Raw genomic sequence first — 12,291 nt, 5'->3', positions numbered from 1 at the left:
GCATATTACACCCCTGGCCTGGGATCAGCAGAAAGGGCCTGTCTGTAATAACAAGTACCATGGCATCACTAGAGGATTTCCAAATTGCTCTGCCTAAACCCAGGGAAGCTGCAGAGGGAGATGCTTGAGTCAGGCTGACCCTGGCTCACACACATGCACTGAAGGCAGCACCCTGCTCCTGCAGGGCAGACCCATCACGCTCACGAGGGGGAGTCACGATTCACACGAGGATCTCTTGGGACAGGGAGAGCTTCCACCACAAACTGCCACTTCTACCCAGCTGGCAACACAGGAGCAACTTCCTACAGCTTGACTTTGCTGGGGAAAAACACTCAGTTACCAGCCACTGCTCTTGCCAAGGGCAAGGAGGGGCGAGCTGCTGGGGTAGCAGATTTCTACAGTGCCTGCACAAGGCTGACACACGACCTGGGGAGAGGATGTGGGGAAAAGCAGTTCAGCTGCTGCTTCCCTGTGAAAAGATCTAATACCAAGGAGCCCAGTCTCCCAGCAACATGCTATTTCCTTATTTCCATCTAACGCAATCCCTCCTCCAAGCACCAATGAGAGCACAGGCTCCAGGAACCCTCATTAGGGCTCCACAGCATGCACAAAACCTTTGCAAGGCATCAAGAAATGAGACTCTACCCCTTTTTGTGGCACAGCTCCCATCAGCAGCAACTGCTTCTCCTCCCAGGGGCATCTCCTGTGCCTGCCCAAGCCCTCACCACCTTGTCAACCTTTGTTTTGCTCCTGCAGCTTCATCGTGTCTCCTGCCATGGCAGCCCCAAAGCTCCAGCATGGCACAGACTCTGGGAGTGAGGGACAGGGGGTAGGAGGCAGCCAGGCTGAAGAGGTACAAGATATGTACCCACCCCATCCTCAGCTAACCTAATAACACAGCTGAGAGGGGGGTACTAATTACCTGAGCTCTTTCACACCAGTCCCCATCCCTGCAAAGGCTCAAGGCAGGACAAGTGCCTCTGACCATCTCACTCCCCTTGCCCTGCAGGACATGGCCACTCTCAGCTGCCTCTCTGCCCCTTTTCTACCTGTTTGCACTGATAGACTCATCCAGAAGCAGCTGCTCTCAAGTGTAATCGTCCTCCCACATTAATCCCTTGGTAATCACATATTATTTGCTACAGCAAGAAAAGTGTTGTAATGAAACATCCAATGTCACCACCTCAGCCTGCCCTTGATGCGGTTACCGCCTCTGTGGGGTTTAAGACATATCCCCTCTTATCCCCACTGTGGTAACCACACTCAGCCAAAGCCCACTGCTAGCTTTTAGGCTTTCACTAAATCTCCTCACCAAACGTGAAGTAAAGTCCAGCTCCTTTGCAGCACACCCAGATGAGAACAAAGCCCACATGAGCTGCAGTGTCTGAGGTGCCTGAAGAATTACCCATCCACAACTCTCAGCCTTTCCTACAGCCAAGAGAGGTAAGGAACAGGACAGACGAAGCACCAACACACACTGAAAAGCAAGAAGAGAAGGGTTTTTAAAAGGTGAGGAGAGATTCACACAAATCACTGTGGCTTCTTGACCTCCCTCATGTGACAACCAAAGCACACCAGACTGAGCCCCGTTTTTCCCAGTGCTGCAGAGCCTCACCAGCCTACCAGCTCGATTATTATCCTGGTTTTAGTGCCCACCTCCAAGAATCCCTGTGCAAAATTTGCTCAGCTCCTGACTCCAACTCTCCCAAAGACAAATTATAAAAACTGAGCCATTTCTCTGAGATGGGAACATACCCCTCCAAGCACAGGCAGAGTGCTCCTCAGAAAAGGCTCAGCTCCTTAAAAACCCAGGGGAAAAATCAGCTCAATTCCAGCCTTTCCCTGGTAGTGCTTGCAATGGTAGAAGGGCAAAGTTCTGCCAAGGATTAAAAGCATCAAAGGGTTGGGTTACTGTCCAAGAAAACAACTCCAGGTAGCCCTTCAAACAGGATGCCACAGTACACAATCAGTCAGATTGCTTCCTTGCTTTGCCCAGTACCTAGTTGGGTGTTTAAAATGCTTGGGGACTCCTGGCCTGGAAGAAGTTAAGACAGGCTTAAGACAGACTTCTTCCAGCCTGGAAAAAGTTGAGACAGCAGAGCAGGGAGATCCCTGAGCTCAGGAGGTAGCAATGTTCTCCCAGGACTCTCAGCTCTTATCTCCAAGAGAAAAATGGAGGCAGAAATCAATCCTCCTCTCCCAAAGTCTCACTCAGCAAGTGCAGTCCAAGGGTGTTAACTCAACGGGAAGGTTGAATGTTTGCAGCAAGGTAACAGCACTGGAGAGGCAGCTCTGCCATGGCAGGGATGTTCTGCAGCCTGGCTGGGTCTCCAGGCACACTGTTGTAATCAAGAGAGGAACAAGAAGAGAAGGGGAAGCTTTCAGCATTGTACAGCAGCCATGGCAGTCCCTCTCCTCCCAACAGCTCCTGAAGGCTGAGATGCAGCATCCAAAGAACACAGGAACATAAGGTACACACTCCACATGAATCCTCTGGTAGCATTCTCTGAGTGACCCTTATGCAAAAATGTGGCATTAAAAACAACTCCAGTGTCTGAACAGAGCTGGAATTCTAATGAAGTCACTTGGATGACTTATAAATGGAAATTGTGTGGAAAACAATTCATTCAGTAGGTCACTTGGAAGATTTTTTTAGAACAGGAACAAGAAAGAGTTTCTTGTGGAAGATGAGGAGACAACAGAATGAGGGACAGCAGGCAGGAAACAGAGGAGGAGAGAAGCAGCAACATCTCCTGCAGGTGCCCAATTAATCCTGGTCAGAGCAGCAGCTCCAGTTCCTGCCCGGCCATCAGAACAGCTCCCTCACAGAGCACAAGGTTCCAGCTCTGCACAACCAGGCGCTGAATGTAAATTGCTGGCTTGGTTAATACATAAATTGTCAACTGTTCCCTTCTATTTCGCCGGTTCCAGCCCAGACAATTATGAATACAGGCCTCCTGCCCTTTAGGATGATTAACATTCCCTTTCGTTAGCGTCCCCAGCACTGCTGACCCACATCCAACTTGTGAAATTCAGTTCCATGTGCAGGGCAGCGTTCCGTGTCAGCAGCAGTGCCAGCCCGGCAGAGCCTCCCTCCTCTCTGTAAATAAACCCAGGCCTGGGCTTCAGAAGGGCCAGGGAGATCCCGCTCCTTTCACCCCAGAAGGAGCACTCAGTTATTCCCTGCTTGTCTTTTTTTTTCCTTAGGGAAAAGGGGAGGCAAGACGGGAGCACTCAGGTTGCCCACAGATGTCACGCCTGACCTGGGAATGTCCGTAGGGAAGGGGGCTGCAGCCCCCCAGGGACAGCCCACCCCTAAATGCAGCAACGAGCCCGGGCACCGGGCAACTTCACCTTCTTGAGAAGCTCTAAAAAGGGCGTCAGGACACACTGACTGCTCAGGGCTGCACAGATGTTGGCACTGGAATTCCTTTTGGGACCTCAGACGAGCAGGGTTCCCAAGGAGGGGCCGTGACCAGCAAGCCAGCTTCTCTCCCAGAGCCTGTGAGACGGGGTCAGGCTGGTGCAGGGATTTGGTGGCTATATTTGAACGCTGCCTGACTCTCCTCTGCTGCAGCCACTGCGGGGAGAGATCACCTCTGGCAGGGGCAGGCTCAGCAACGGGGCCGTGTTCGCCTTCCGTGATCAAAGAATTCTTTCAGATCACTGAATGGGACCATTTTCCAAGGCTTTGCTTTCTGCTAAGGCGCTTCCACGGAGTCAAACTGCCGCAAGGATTACCGTGAGGAAAACAAGCCCTGGGTAGCATCATCCTGTGCCTTCCCACTGCCGTTCACAAAACCTCCCCGTGCAGACTTGCCCCTTCCCAGCGTGTTTCACACCAACACCTCCCCTCAAACCCCCATCCCCAACCAGCAGCCCCCTCTCTGCTCCCCCACTCCTCTCCCAGAGCCAGAAGACAGGGACACAGCAGCGCTGCAGGCAAAACCCCAAGCCCTTGCTTGCACTCCTCTCCAGGGGCTGGGATTTGAAAGGAAACCTGACCTCAGCGTTGAGAAAGCTTCCAGGTCAAGTTTCAGCTCCAAGCTGTTCCAGCTCAGCCGGAGGGGTGGCTCCAGCACAGGTATTTCCCTGATCTCCAAGAGCACTGGGAGCTCAGAGGGATCGCATCTCCTCCTCCTCCTCCTCTCTGCAGCAGTGTGAGACCCACTCCAAAGAAACCCTGGCCCGGGGAGGGAGTTTGAGAGCAGGAACACAAGCTGCACCTACAGGAGCCACCTCTGTCTACTCGGGGGATCTGTCTCCTCCACCTGAAGCACCTGAATTTACCTCCCCTGCTTCTGCCAGCCAGGGTCAGCTTTATAACGGGGGACTCGGTGGCCGAGCCCTGCACGGAGCAGCAGCTGCTGAGGAGTGGGTTGGGTTAGAGAATGTGGCACAAAACCTGACATCAGTTTATACCAGAGAGGCAAACACACAACTCTGAAATGAGCTGTCCAGGAGGTGTTAAGTAACTGGTTTTTAAATAGCCCCTGAAATTAATTTTACTTGGTTACCTGGGCAAAAAGCCAGAGTTTTCACCAAAGGAAAGTAACTTTCAGTGAACACCAACACTCGAGTCGAATGTAACTTGGAAATTGACAAGAGGAGGTGGGCAGCAGCCAGGCCGGGACCTCCCCCCCCCTTTTTCCCCGGCCCCCAGCTCCCCGGTAGCCCCGGGGGGGAGCCCGGTCCTGGCCGCTCCCCCCAGCCCCAGCGCTGCCTCCATCACCGTTTTCACACCGTTTCTGGCGGAGACCCCGGCACCGTCACCAGCAGCAATACCAAACCTCACGACAGCACAGGCAGAATCGCGACTATCGTGACCACAGCTCTGCTGCCCTATTCCCCGGTCTGTCGGGGGGCTGGGGGGCTGCCGGCCCGGGAACCCAGCCCGCACCTGGGGACACCTGCGCGGGGCCAACCCCTTCCCTCGCCCGATTCCTGGAAGGCTCCGGGAGAACAAACTCGCCCGGCTGCGGGGGCTGCGGGGCCGTCAGGGGACACCCCCAAAGCCGCCCCCTCCCCCGGGGGGACAGCCCGGCAGCCGCAGACCCCCCCGCAACTCCCCCCAGCTGCGGGCCCTGCCCGCGGGGAAGGGCCGGTGACAGCCGCCCCGCACCCAGCACGCCGCAAAACCCCCTGCCCGGCTCCAGCCCGGCCGCGGTGTAGCAGCCCCGGGCAGGACGGGGGGGGGGCAGCCCCTTCCGCGGGTCCCCGGGGCGGGCGAGGCCTCGGCGGGGCCCCCTCACCTTGGCGCGGGTCACCAGGTGCGTGGCCAGCTTGACGACGGCGAAGTTGCCCTTGCCGATGGTCCGCTCGATCTCGTAGTAGCCGATGCGTGCGGGCCCGGGGGGCCGGGGGGGCGGCGGGGCCGGGGGCAGCCGCGGGGCCGGGGGGGGCCCCCCGCGCCGCTCGCCGCCGCCGCTGCAGCCGCCGCCGCCATCTTGTCTGGAGGAGCAAACCCCCCCTCGGGGCTGCGGCACCGCGTGAGCTCACCGGGGGGGCGGGGGCGGGCGGCTGCCATGGCAACGGGGGCGGGCCGTGACGCCAGCGCCGCCGTGACGCGACGCGCAGGGAGCGGGAAAGGGGGGGAAAGGGGGGGGGGGGGGCAGAGGGCGCCCCCGCCTGGAGGCAGCGCCCCGAGAGGAGGGTTGGGGAGGGAGGGGGGGGAGGTGCCGTTTTACGTCATCGCTGACGCCATGCAAGTGAAATGACGTCACACATAGAGCACCCTGCACCCCTCGCAGAGGTGGCGGAGCAGCCCCGAGGCGCCTCCCTCCCACCCCCCCCCCCCCCCCCCAATACACACACACGGCCACGCCTCACCGTGCTGGCGGGACGGTGACGTCACGGCCGGCAGGGTGACGTCACGGCGAGGCACAGGGGATGGAGCATACGGGCGGGACTTCCGGGCGCGGCTGAGCCGCGATTGGCTGCTGGCGGCGGAGGAAGCGGAAGCGGCGTGGGCGCAGGCGCGGTGTGAGCCCGGGCCGAGGGGAGGGAGGCGCCCGCCATGGAGTCGCGGGGGGAACCGAAGCCGCCGTGAGTCCGCGGGGATGGGCACAGCCCCCGGACCGGACCGGACCGCCGCACCGAACCCTCCGCCGCCGCGCCCCCGGAGCGGGGAGGCCCGGGCCTCGCCCCGCCGCTGGGCCTTGGGGGGTTCCGAGGGCCGCTCTGCCCCAGCGCTGGGAGGGCCGGGGGGCGGCGGTCGGGTCGGTTCGGTTCGGGCGGCGGGGAGGAACCACCCGGCGGCAAAAGGAGGAGGATGAGGAGGGGCTGGCGGGGTGGGGAACCGCCCTTATAAACCCTGCCCCGCCGTGATGGCCGCCGGGGCGCAGGTGTTGCTGCGGGGGGCGGGGGCCGGGGTTCGGCCGCTGTCACCGCGCTTCCCGGTGCACCGGGGCTCCTGATCACTCGCTTCCCCACCGCCCCTGCCTGCTGCGGGGCTGGGCTGGCCCCAGGGGAAGGGCCGTAGCTGGGAGCATCTTCCCGGCCGAGATCCTTGGGGATCAGCGCGGCTGCGAGGCACCAGCCCCGGGAGAATCCCGGGAGAATCCACCGGAGCCGAGCGCTCGGGCACTGTGAGCATCGATCCTCTCATGAGAGGGGTGAGCAGCATCCATTGCTCTGTCAGTAAAGCCTGGCAGGGCTGCTGCAGGGCTGCTGCAGGGTGCCCTCCAAAACCTCTGCAGCCTCACCGTGTGCCTGGACCTCTGCTTGCTCCATGGCTGTGGGGGGCACCATCCAGAGCCCTTCTGGAATGAAGCATCGGGAATGTCAGGGGGTGCAGCAGTTCCTGACCGTCCATTCCATCCCATCCATGATCTGGAAGGAGCTGATCTGAAAATGTTCTTCCCACAGGAACAGGATGAACCAGGGCAACTCCAACCCCGCTGCCATTCCCCACGCTGCCGAGGACATCCAGGGGGATGACAGGTGGATGTCACAGGTAGGGCTGGTGCAGGGGCTGAGTCCTCCTTGCTGCGGGGCTCTCTGGGTGAGCAGCTGCCCCAGATGGCACCGAGCTCTCAGTCCTGCTGTGGGGAAGCAAGGCAGACACAGTGCTGCCCTGCTGGGGAGCTGTGTGTTGGTGCTCACCCTGCTGCTCTCTGCCCACAGCACAACCGCTTCCTCTCGGACTGCAAAGACAAGGAGCCCGACGTGCTCTTCGTGGGTGACTCCATGGTGCAGCTGCTGCAGCAGTATGAGGTATTGCTCACCAATCCAGCTGGAAGTGCCCAGTTGCTCTCCCAGCCCTCTCTGAAGCTGTGCCTGGCTGGCTCCATGCTGACACACACCCCTTCCCAGTTCCTCGATTCTCAGGTCCCAGACTCCCCAGGGACTCTCTGTGGGTGCATCTCCTGTGGCCAAAAGCACCTTTCACCCTCCAGGTGCTCCTCTGGGTGCCCATGAAGCCGTGGCGTGGCCGTGGGGTGTCTGTCTGTCTGTCTGACACAGCCAACTCCTTTCTGGTTGCAGATCTGGCGGGAGCTCTTCTCGCCGCTTCACGCCTTGAACTTTGGGATTGGAGGAGACACCACGGGACATGTCCTGTGGAGGCTGAAGAATGGAGAACTGGAGAACATTAAACCCAAGGTAAGAGCAGGAAACAGAACCAAGGCTGGCTTAGGGGAGAGGTGGGGTGGGCTCAGAGATCTCCGGGGCTGTGCCTCAGCAGCGCCAGTTCTTCACCCACCCTGAGGACCACAGGAACCAGCAGAACCCTGCAGTCCTCAGCCTGACCCCACACTGGTGGAGGACGATGTGTAACGTGGGGTTTATGGCCTGTTCTGACCCAGCCACCAACATCTCCTCTCCCTGCCAGGTCATCGTTGTTTGGGTCGGCACAAACAACCACTACAACACAGCAGAGGAGGTGGCGGGAGGGATCGAGGCCATCGTGCGCCTCATCAACACCCAGCAGCCACAGGCCAAAGTCATCGTGCTGGTAGGTCCTGCAGAAAACACTTGGGGCTGAGGGAGCCCCGTGGTCTCTCTGATACTGGGACCTCCTGGGGGAGGGCAGGGGCTTTGTCCCTCTGCTGCCCCGGCCCTGCCTCCCCCCACTGCCTTGGCTCTGCAGAACTCTCCTGCCTGCCCCTCAGGGATGGGGGTCACCGTTTCAGTGGTGGGGTCACTGTCCCACCTGGAGATGTTGTTGATGAAGTGCTGTGAGGGGAAACCAGGGGCAGAGCTGGCACTGGGAGGAGCCCAGGTGTGGGTGCTCACCCCGCCTCATCCGGCACCTCTCCCGTTGAGGAGCTGGGGGCTGGCAGAGAACCACAGAGGTCTCCTCCTCCTGCCAGGGCCTGCTACCTCGTGGGGAGAAGCCCAACCCTCTGCGGCAGAAGAACGCCCAGGTGAACCACCTGCTGAAAGCCTCCCTGCCCAAGCTGCCCAACGTCCAGCTGCTGGATGTGGACGCCGGGTTCGTGCACTCGGACGGCACCATCTCCTACCACGACATGTTCGACTTCCTGCACCTCACCGGGGGGGGCTATGCAAAGATCTGCAAACCCCTCCACGAACTCATCATGCAGCTGCTGGAGGAGACCCCCGAGGAGAAGAGAGCTGCCCTGGCCTGAGCGGCCGCTGCCGGCGTCACCCAGCCCATCAGATCAGTTCTGTCACTGGCACTACAGAATCCTTCTTTCTTAAAGCACTTTCCATTGTAGAGTGTTCCCGGATGGTGGTCCCTAGTGTTTTGAGGGGGAAGGCTGATGTCTAACTGGTCTTGTACCTACCAGGGCCAGCTCGGTTGGTTTTATTGCAGGAGGGAATTAGCTGAAGAAGAGTTTTACTTTTAAACCATTCCTCATTGAAAGCAAGAACAGGACTGTCACTCACCCCATGCCCCTCTCCTCTCGTGTTGCTCTGTGGTTTGTCCTAGCACCCCGTAGTCTCCCAGGGCTGCACCTCCCCGGCGGGAGGGATCGTGCTCCACGTGTTAGCCTCTCAACAAGAATCACATTCCACTGGCAGAAGCCACAACAGATGCATTTTTCCAGACTCGGTCCCACCTTTTAAATCTCTTTTTTTTTTTGGTTGGTTTGGTTTGTTTTGTTCTCCTGGGGAGGGTTTCAGTGTTGCTTTCTCACTCCTTCTTTCTGAAGCAGCGTGAAACTGGAATTGAGACATGAAAAGAAACAAGCGGTTACCCAGACCACTGGAACTCTGTTCCTGTGCTCCTTTCACCATGCCCACTGGCCGGGGCACCTTCCCTCTTTCCCTGCCTCCCATGTAGCTTTCCCAGAGGCAGTTTTGTCCCCGTGGCTGTCCTGTTCTCTGCTCCTGTCCCTGCAGGGTGTCGCTGGCTTTTAGCAGTTGCTCAGTTCAGGGTTTTAATTGCTCAGCCAGCACGGCACGAGGCTGTTGCTCCCTGGCTGCCATTCCCGTGCTACGGGGCTCTCTGCACTGCTCCTCCTTTTTGTTTTTGTTTATTTTTTTTTTAATTATGACTGTTACATCCTTTTTTTTTCTAAAGGAAACCCACACAAGCAGCCCCTGCCTGCAAAGCCTGAATCACTGAAGCTTTACAGATGCCAAGGTGTATATTTCCTTATCGCTTCTCTTTTACTTGTGTAAACGTTTTATTTGAGCTACTCCAGCCTCTTTCACTATGAAGCCAAGTCAAGGTGCAGCCTTTCCTGCCCTGGCTGCTGCTCCTTGCCTCTAGCTAAAGGAGACAGAGGGTCAGGTGCCCTCCTGGGATTTGTTTGTTTTTGTGGCCGGTTGTAGTCTGCTAATGATCATACAAAGACAGCAGTTTTGTTTAGAAGTGAAAGTTTCTCTTTTGTTTTTTCAGATAGAAACTGGTTGGGACCTGAAAGGCAGAGCCCCTGGTGAATAGATACACTTGCAAATAAAACCCTTTCAAACCAAGTCTGTTCCTCCCTGGCTTACCTGCTGCAGGGGGAGCCCGGTGGTGCTGCCCGGACCTGACCCGCTCCCGGGCAGGTAAATCCCAGAGGAACAGATGGGTTTCCCACCCACTGAGGGGTTCTCGGGTTGGTTGCAGTGAAGTCCATAGGTACTGTACGTAGTCTGTCAGCCCTCAGTGACCAGCAGGAGGGTGCTGTAGGTTTTAGGCAGGCTGTCACCTCACGCTGAGGGGTTCCGTCACGTCCCCGTTCCCGTCCCCGCTCCCGTAGGTGTGACCATAGCAGGGTCTCCGCCTGGATTGCATGTGTAGGCTGTGTTTTGTTGCCAGTGTATGTGATCTACACAGAGAGGAAGGAAGGATGAGGCATTCTGCTTACCAGGATCAGAAGTAGAAAGCTGGGGAGGGAGGCAGCAGAGGAGGGGTTGAAGTCCTGACCAGGGATGTGTTGCTCACTCTGCTGCTGAGCTGCTCACTGGAGGAGTTGGGGCCAGGGGGAGTGCAAGACCAACTTAAAAATAATGCTGTGGGGGAGGATTCCTGGGAAAAGGCCTGATCCCCCCCCAGCACCCATCGGGGAGGCGGCAGGAAGGGCTCCTCTCCACCCTGGCTCCAGCTCTGCTGGCAGCCAGAACCCATCCTGCTCACAGCTCCAGGGCTTGGTGGGGCAGTGGGGAAGGATTCTACCCCCTCACTCACCTGCTGCTAAAATCCAGCACTGCATGTCCAGACGTGTAGAACAGCTTTGGTTGCAGGCCTGGGCAGCCAGTGTCAGTGAAGAGCCTGGTTCCATGGGGCAGCTCTGTCTGCCATCTACCTGTGTGGGCACTGCCAGCTTCGTGTTATTGCAGCAGAGAGAAAAGAAAGAAGTGTGAAAGGACAGAAAGTCTCCTAACCTGCCGGGAATGATGACCGCAGGGTGGGAGCTGCCAGGAGAAGAGCCCCTGCCCTGTGTGAAACGGGGTCACAGTCCCCCTTCCCTACGCTGCCCTCTCATTGCCCCAAACCTTCCCCGGGCCGAAAAATCATGAATATTCTGCTTTGGCAAAAATGCATCGGCTGGTAGAGCTCACTCTGTTAGTGCATATCGCGATATAAATGTCGATGTTTCACCCCACTGTGTGTGTGTGTGCCTGGGCACCTGCCCATCTCCTTCCCTCTGTGTTGCTGACTCCTTTTGTTTCCCCGGGGGCTGCTGTCCCCCCCCTGTCCCCACCCCTCACCTGGGCTCTCAGGGTCCTCTCTCCTCTCTTAACATCTCCCCCCGGCTCTGCTGGGGATTCCGCTGCTTTCCCCTGCAGAGCTCAGCACCCCGTGCTCTCCAGGGGGGGTACCCCGTGTGTTGGCCCTGGACGTCCCCCCAGCTCGTGTTTGGTAACGCAGAGGTCGGGTTTTGGCAGCCCTGAGGCAGAGGGGATGGACACCACCTCCATGCAAGTCCAACCTACCCTCGTGAAGAGCAGCTGAGGAATCGCTTAGGCTTTTGCCTCCCACTCCTGCACGGGTGTCCCGCTGTCCCCCAGCAAGTGTCCCACCTGCTGCCAGCCTCACCGCCCCCAGGCTGGCTGAGAAGTGCTTGGGGCTCCTCGGGGAGAGGACCCCCAGCAATAAAGTGCACAACAGCAGCAGCGCTCTGGTCTCTGGACGTTTTTCCCTGCAGGGAGCAGGGGGGAGGTGGTGATGGTGGTGGAGGTCCTGGGTGTCATCAGAGCCCCGAAAGCAGTTCCTGACCCCATGAGGTGAGGCTGAGCTGCCACGGCGGGGGATTTAAAACCAAAATCCCTGTGCTGCTGCCTGTGGGGAGGGACACGGTGCTGGGCTGGGGGAGACTTCAGTTCCTGGTCCTGTCCCAGGGGTTGGACAGTGTCTGTGCAACCCAGAGAGCTGCTTGGGGCAGGGGTGGCTGACCCTGCCTGGCCCCTGAAGGTGGGGGCTCCCTGTGGGGCTGGGGCTTTCCCTATGGGGTCCTATATGGGTCAGGTGCTCCCCCTAGAGAGCAGAAACTTCCCCCATGGGATAATATATGGGGCAGAGGCTCCCCTATGGAGCAAAGGCTTCCCTTATGGGGTGCTATATGGTGCAGGCGTTCCTCTATGGGGTCCCATATGGGTCGGGGACTCCCTTATGGAGCTGAGGGTTCCCTTATGGGGGGAGCTTCCCCTGCAGGGTTCTGAATGGGTCAGGCTCTCCCTCTATGGAGCAGGGGCTGCCCTATGGAGCTGGATCTTCCCTATGGAGCAGAGGCTTCCCTTATGGGGTCCCAGGTAGGGCAGGGGCTCCTTTATGGGACAAAGCCTCCCCTATGTGGTCCTACCTGGGGCAGGCTCCCCCTCTATGGAGCAGAAACTTCCCCTATGGGGTCCTATATAGGGCAGGAGCTCTCCCACAGGGTCCCATCCCGGGCA

The 12,291-nt window shown here is 58.6% G+C and overlaps 2 protein-coding genes across 3 annotated transcripts in view; one reads left to right on the top strand and one right to left on the bottom strand.

Annotated features, from left to right (window-relative positions):
* The window catches only part of SIK3 (SIK family kinase 3), a 65,292-nt gene extending 59,902 nt beyond the window's left edge, over positions 1 to 5,390 (bottom strand). The window contains 1 exon segment of the mRNA XM_030464848.1: positions 5,253 to 5,390. The gene's annotated coding sequence lies outside the window, so the exon portion shown is untranslated.
* A 560-nt stretch (positions 5,391 to 5,950) lies between these two features.
* PAFAH1B2 (platelet activating factor acetylhydrolase 1b catalytic subunit 2) lies at positions 5,951 to 10,998 on the top strand. Of its 2 annotated transcripts, none has more exons than XM_030464935.1 (6): positions 5,951 to 6,045; positions 6,868 to 6,955; positions 7,126 to 7,215; positions 7,486 to 7,602; positions 7,832 to 7,954; positions 8,313 to 10,998. In XM_030464935.1, exons 1-6 carry the CDS (start codon positions 6,017 to 6,019, stop codon positions 8,589 to 8,591), a joined length of 726 nt encoding a protein of 241 aa, XP_030320795.1. In that variant the 5' UTR covers positions 5,951 to 6,016; the 3' UTR covers positions 8,592 to 10,998. The 2 variants fall into 2 exon arrangements, with proteins under 2 accessions (XP_030320795.1, XP_030320796.1); XM_030464936.1 differs by lacking the exon at positions 5,951 to 6,045 and adding an exon at positions 6,422 to 6,614 and having other exon boundaries at positions 8,313 to 10,755.
* Positions 10,999 to 12,291: the final 1,293 nt, after the last annotated feature.

The sequence above is a fragment of the Calypte anna genome, chromosome 24 (assembly GCF_003957555.1).
Source record: "Calypte anna isolate BGI_N300 chromosome 24, bCalAnn1_v1.p, whole genome shotgun sequence".
Taxonomy (NCBI): Eukaryota; Metazoa; Chordata; class Aves; order Apodiformes; family Trochilidae; genus Calypte; species Calypte anna.
This window is presented reverse-complemented; position numbering and strand designations above follow the sequence as displayed.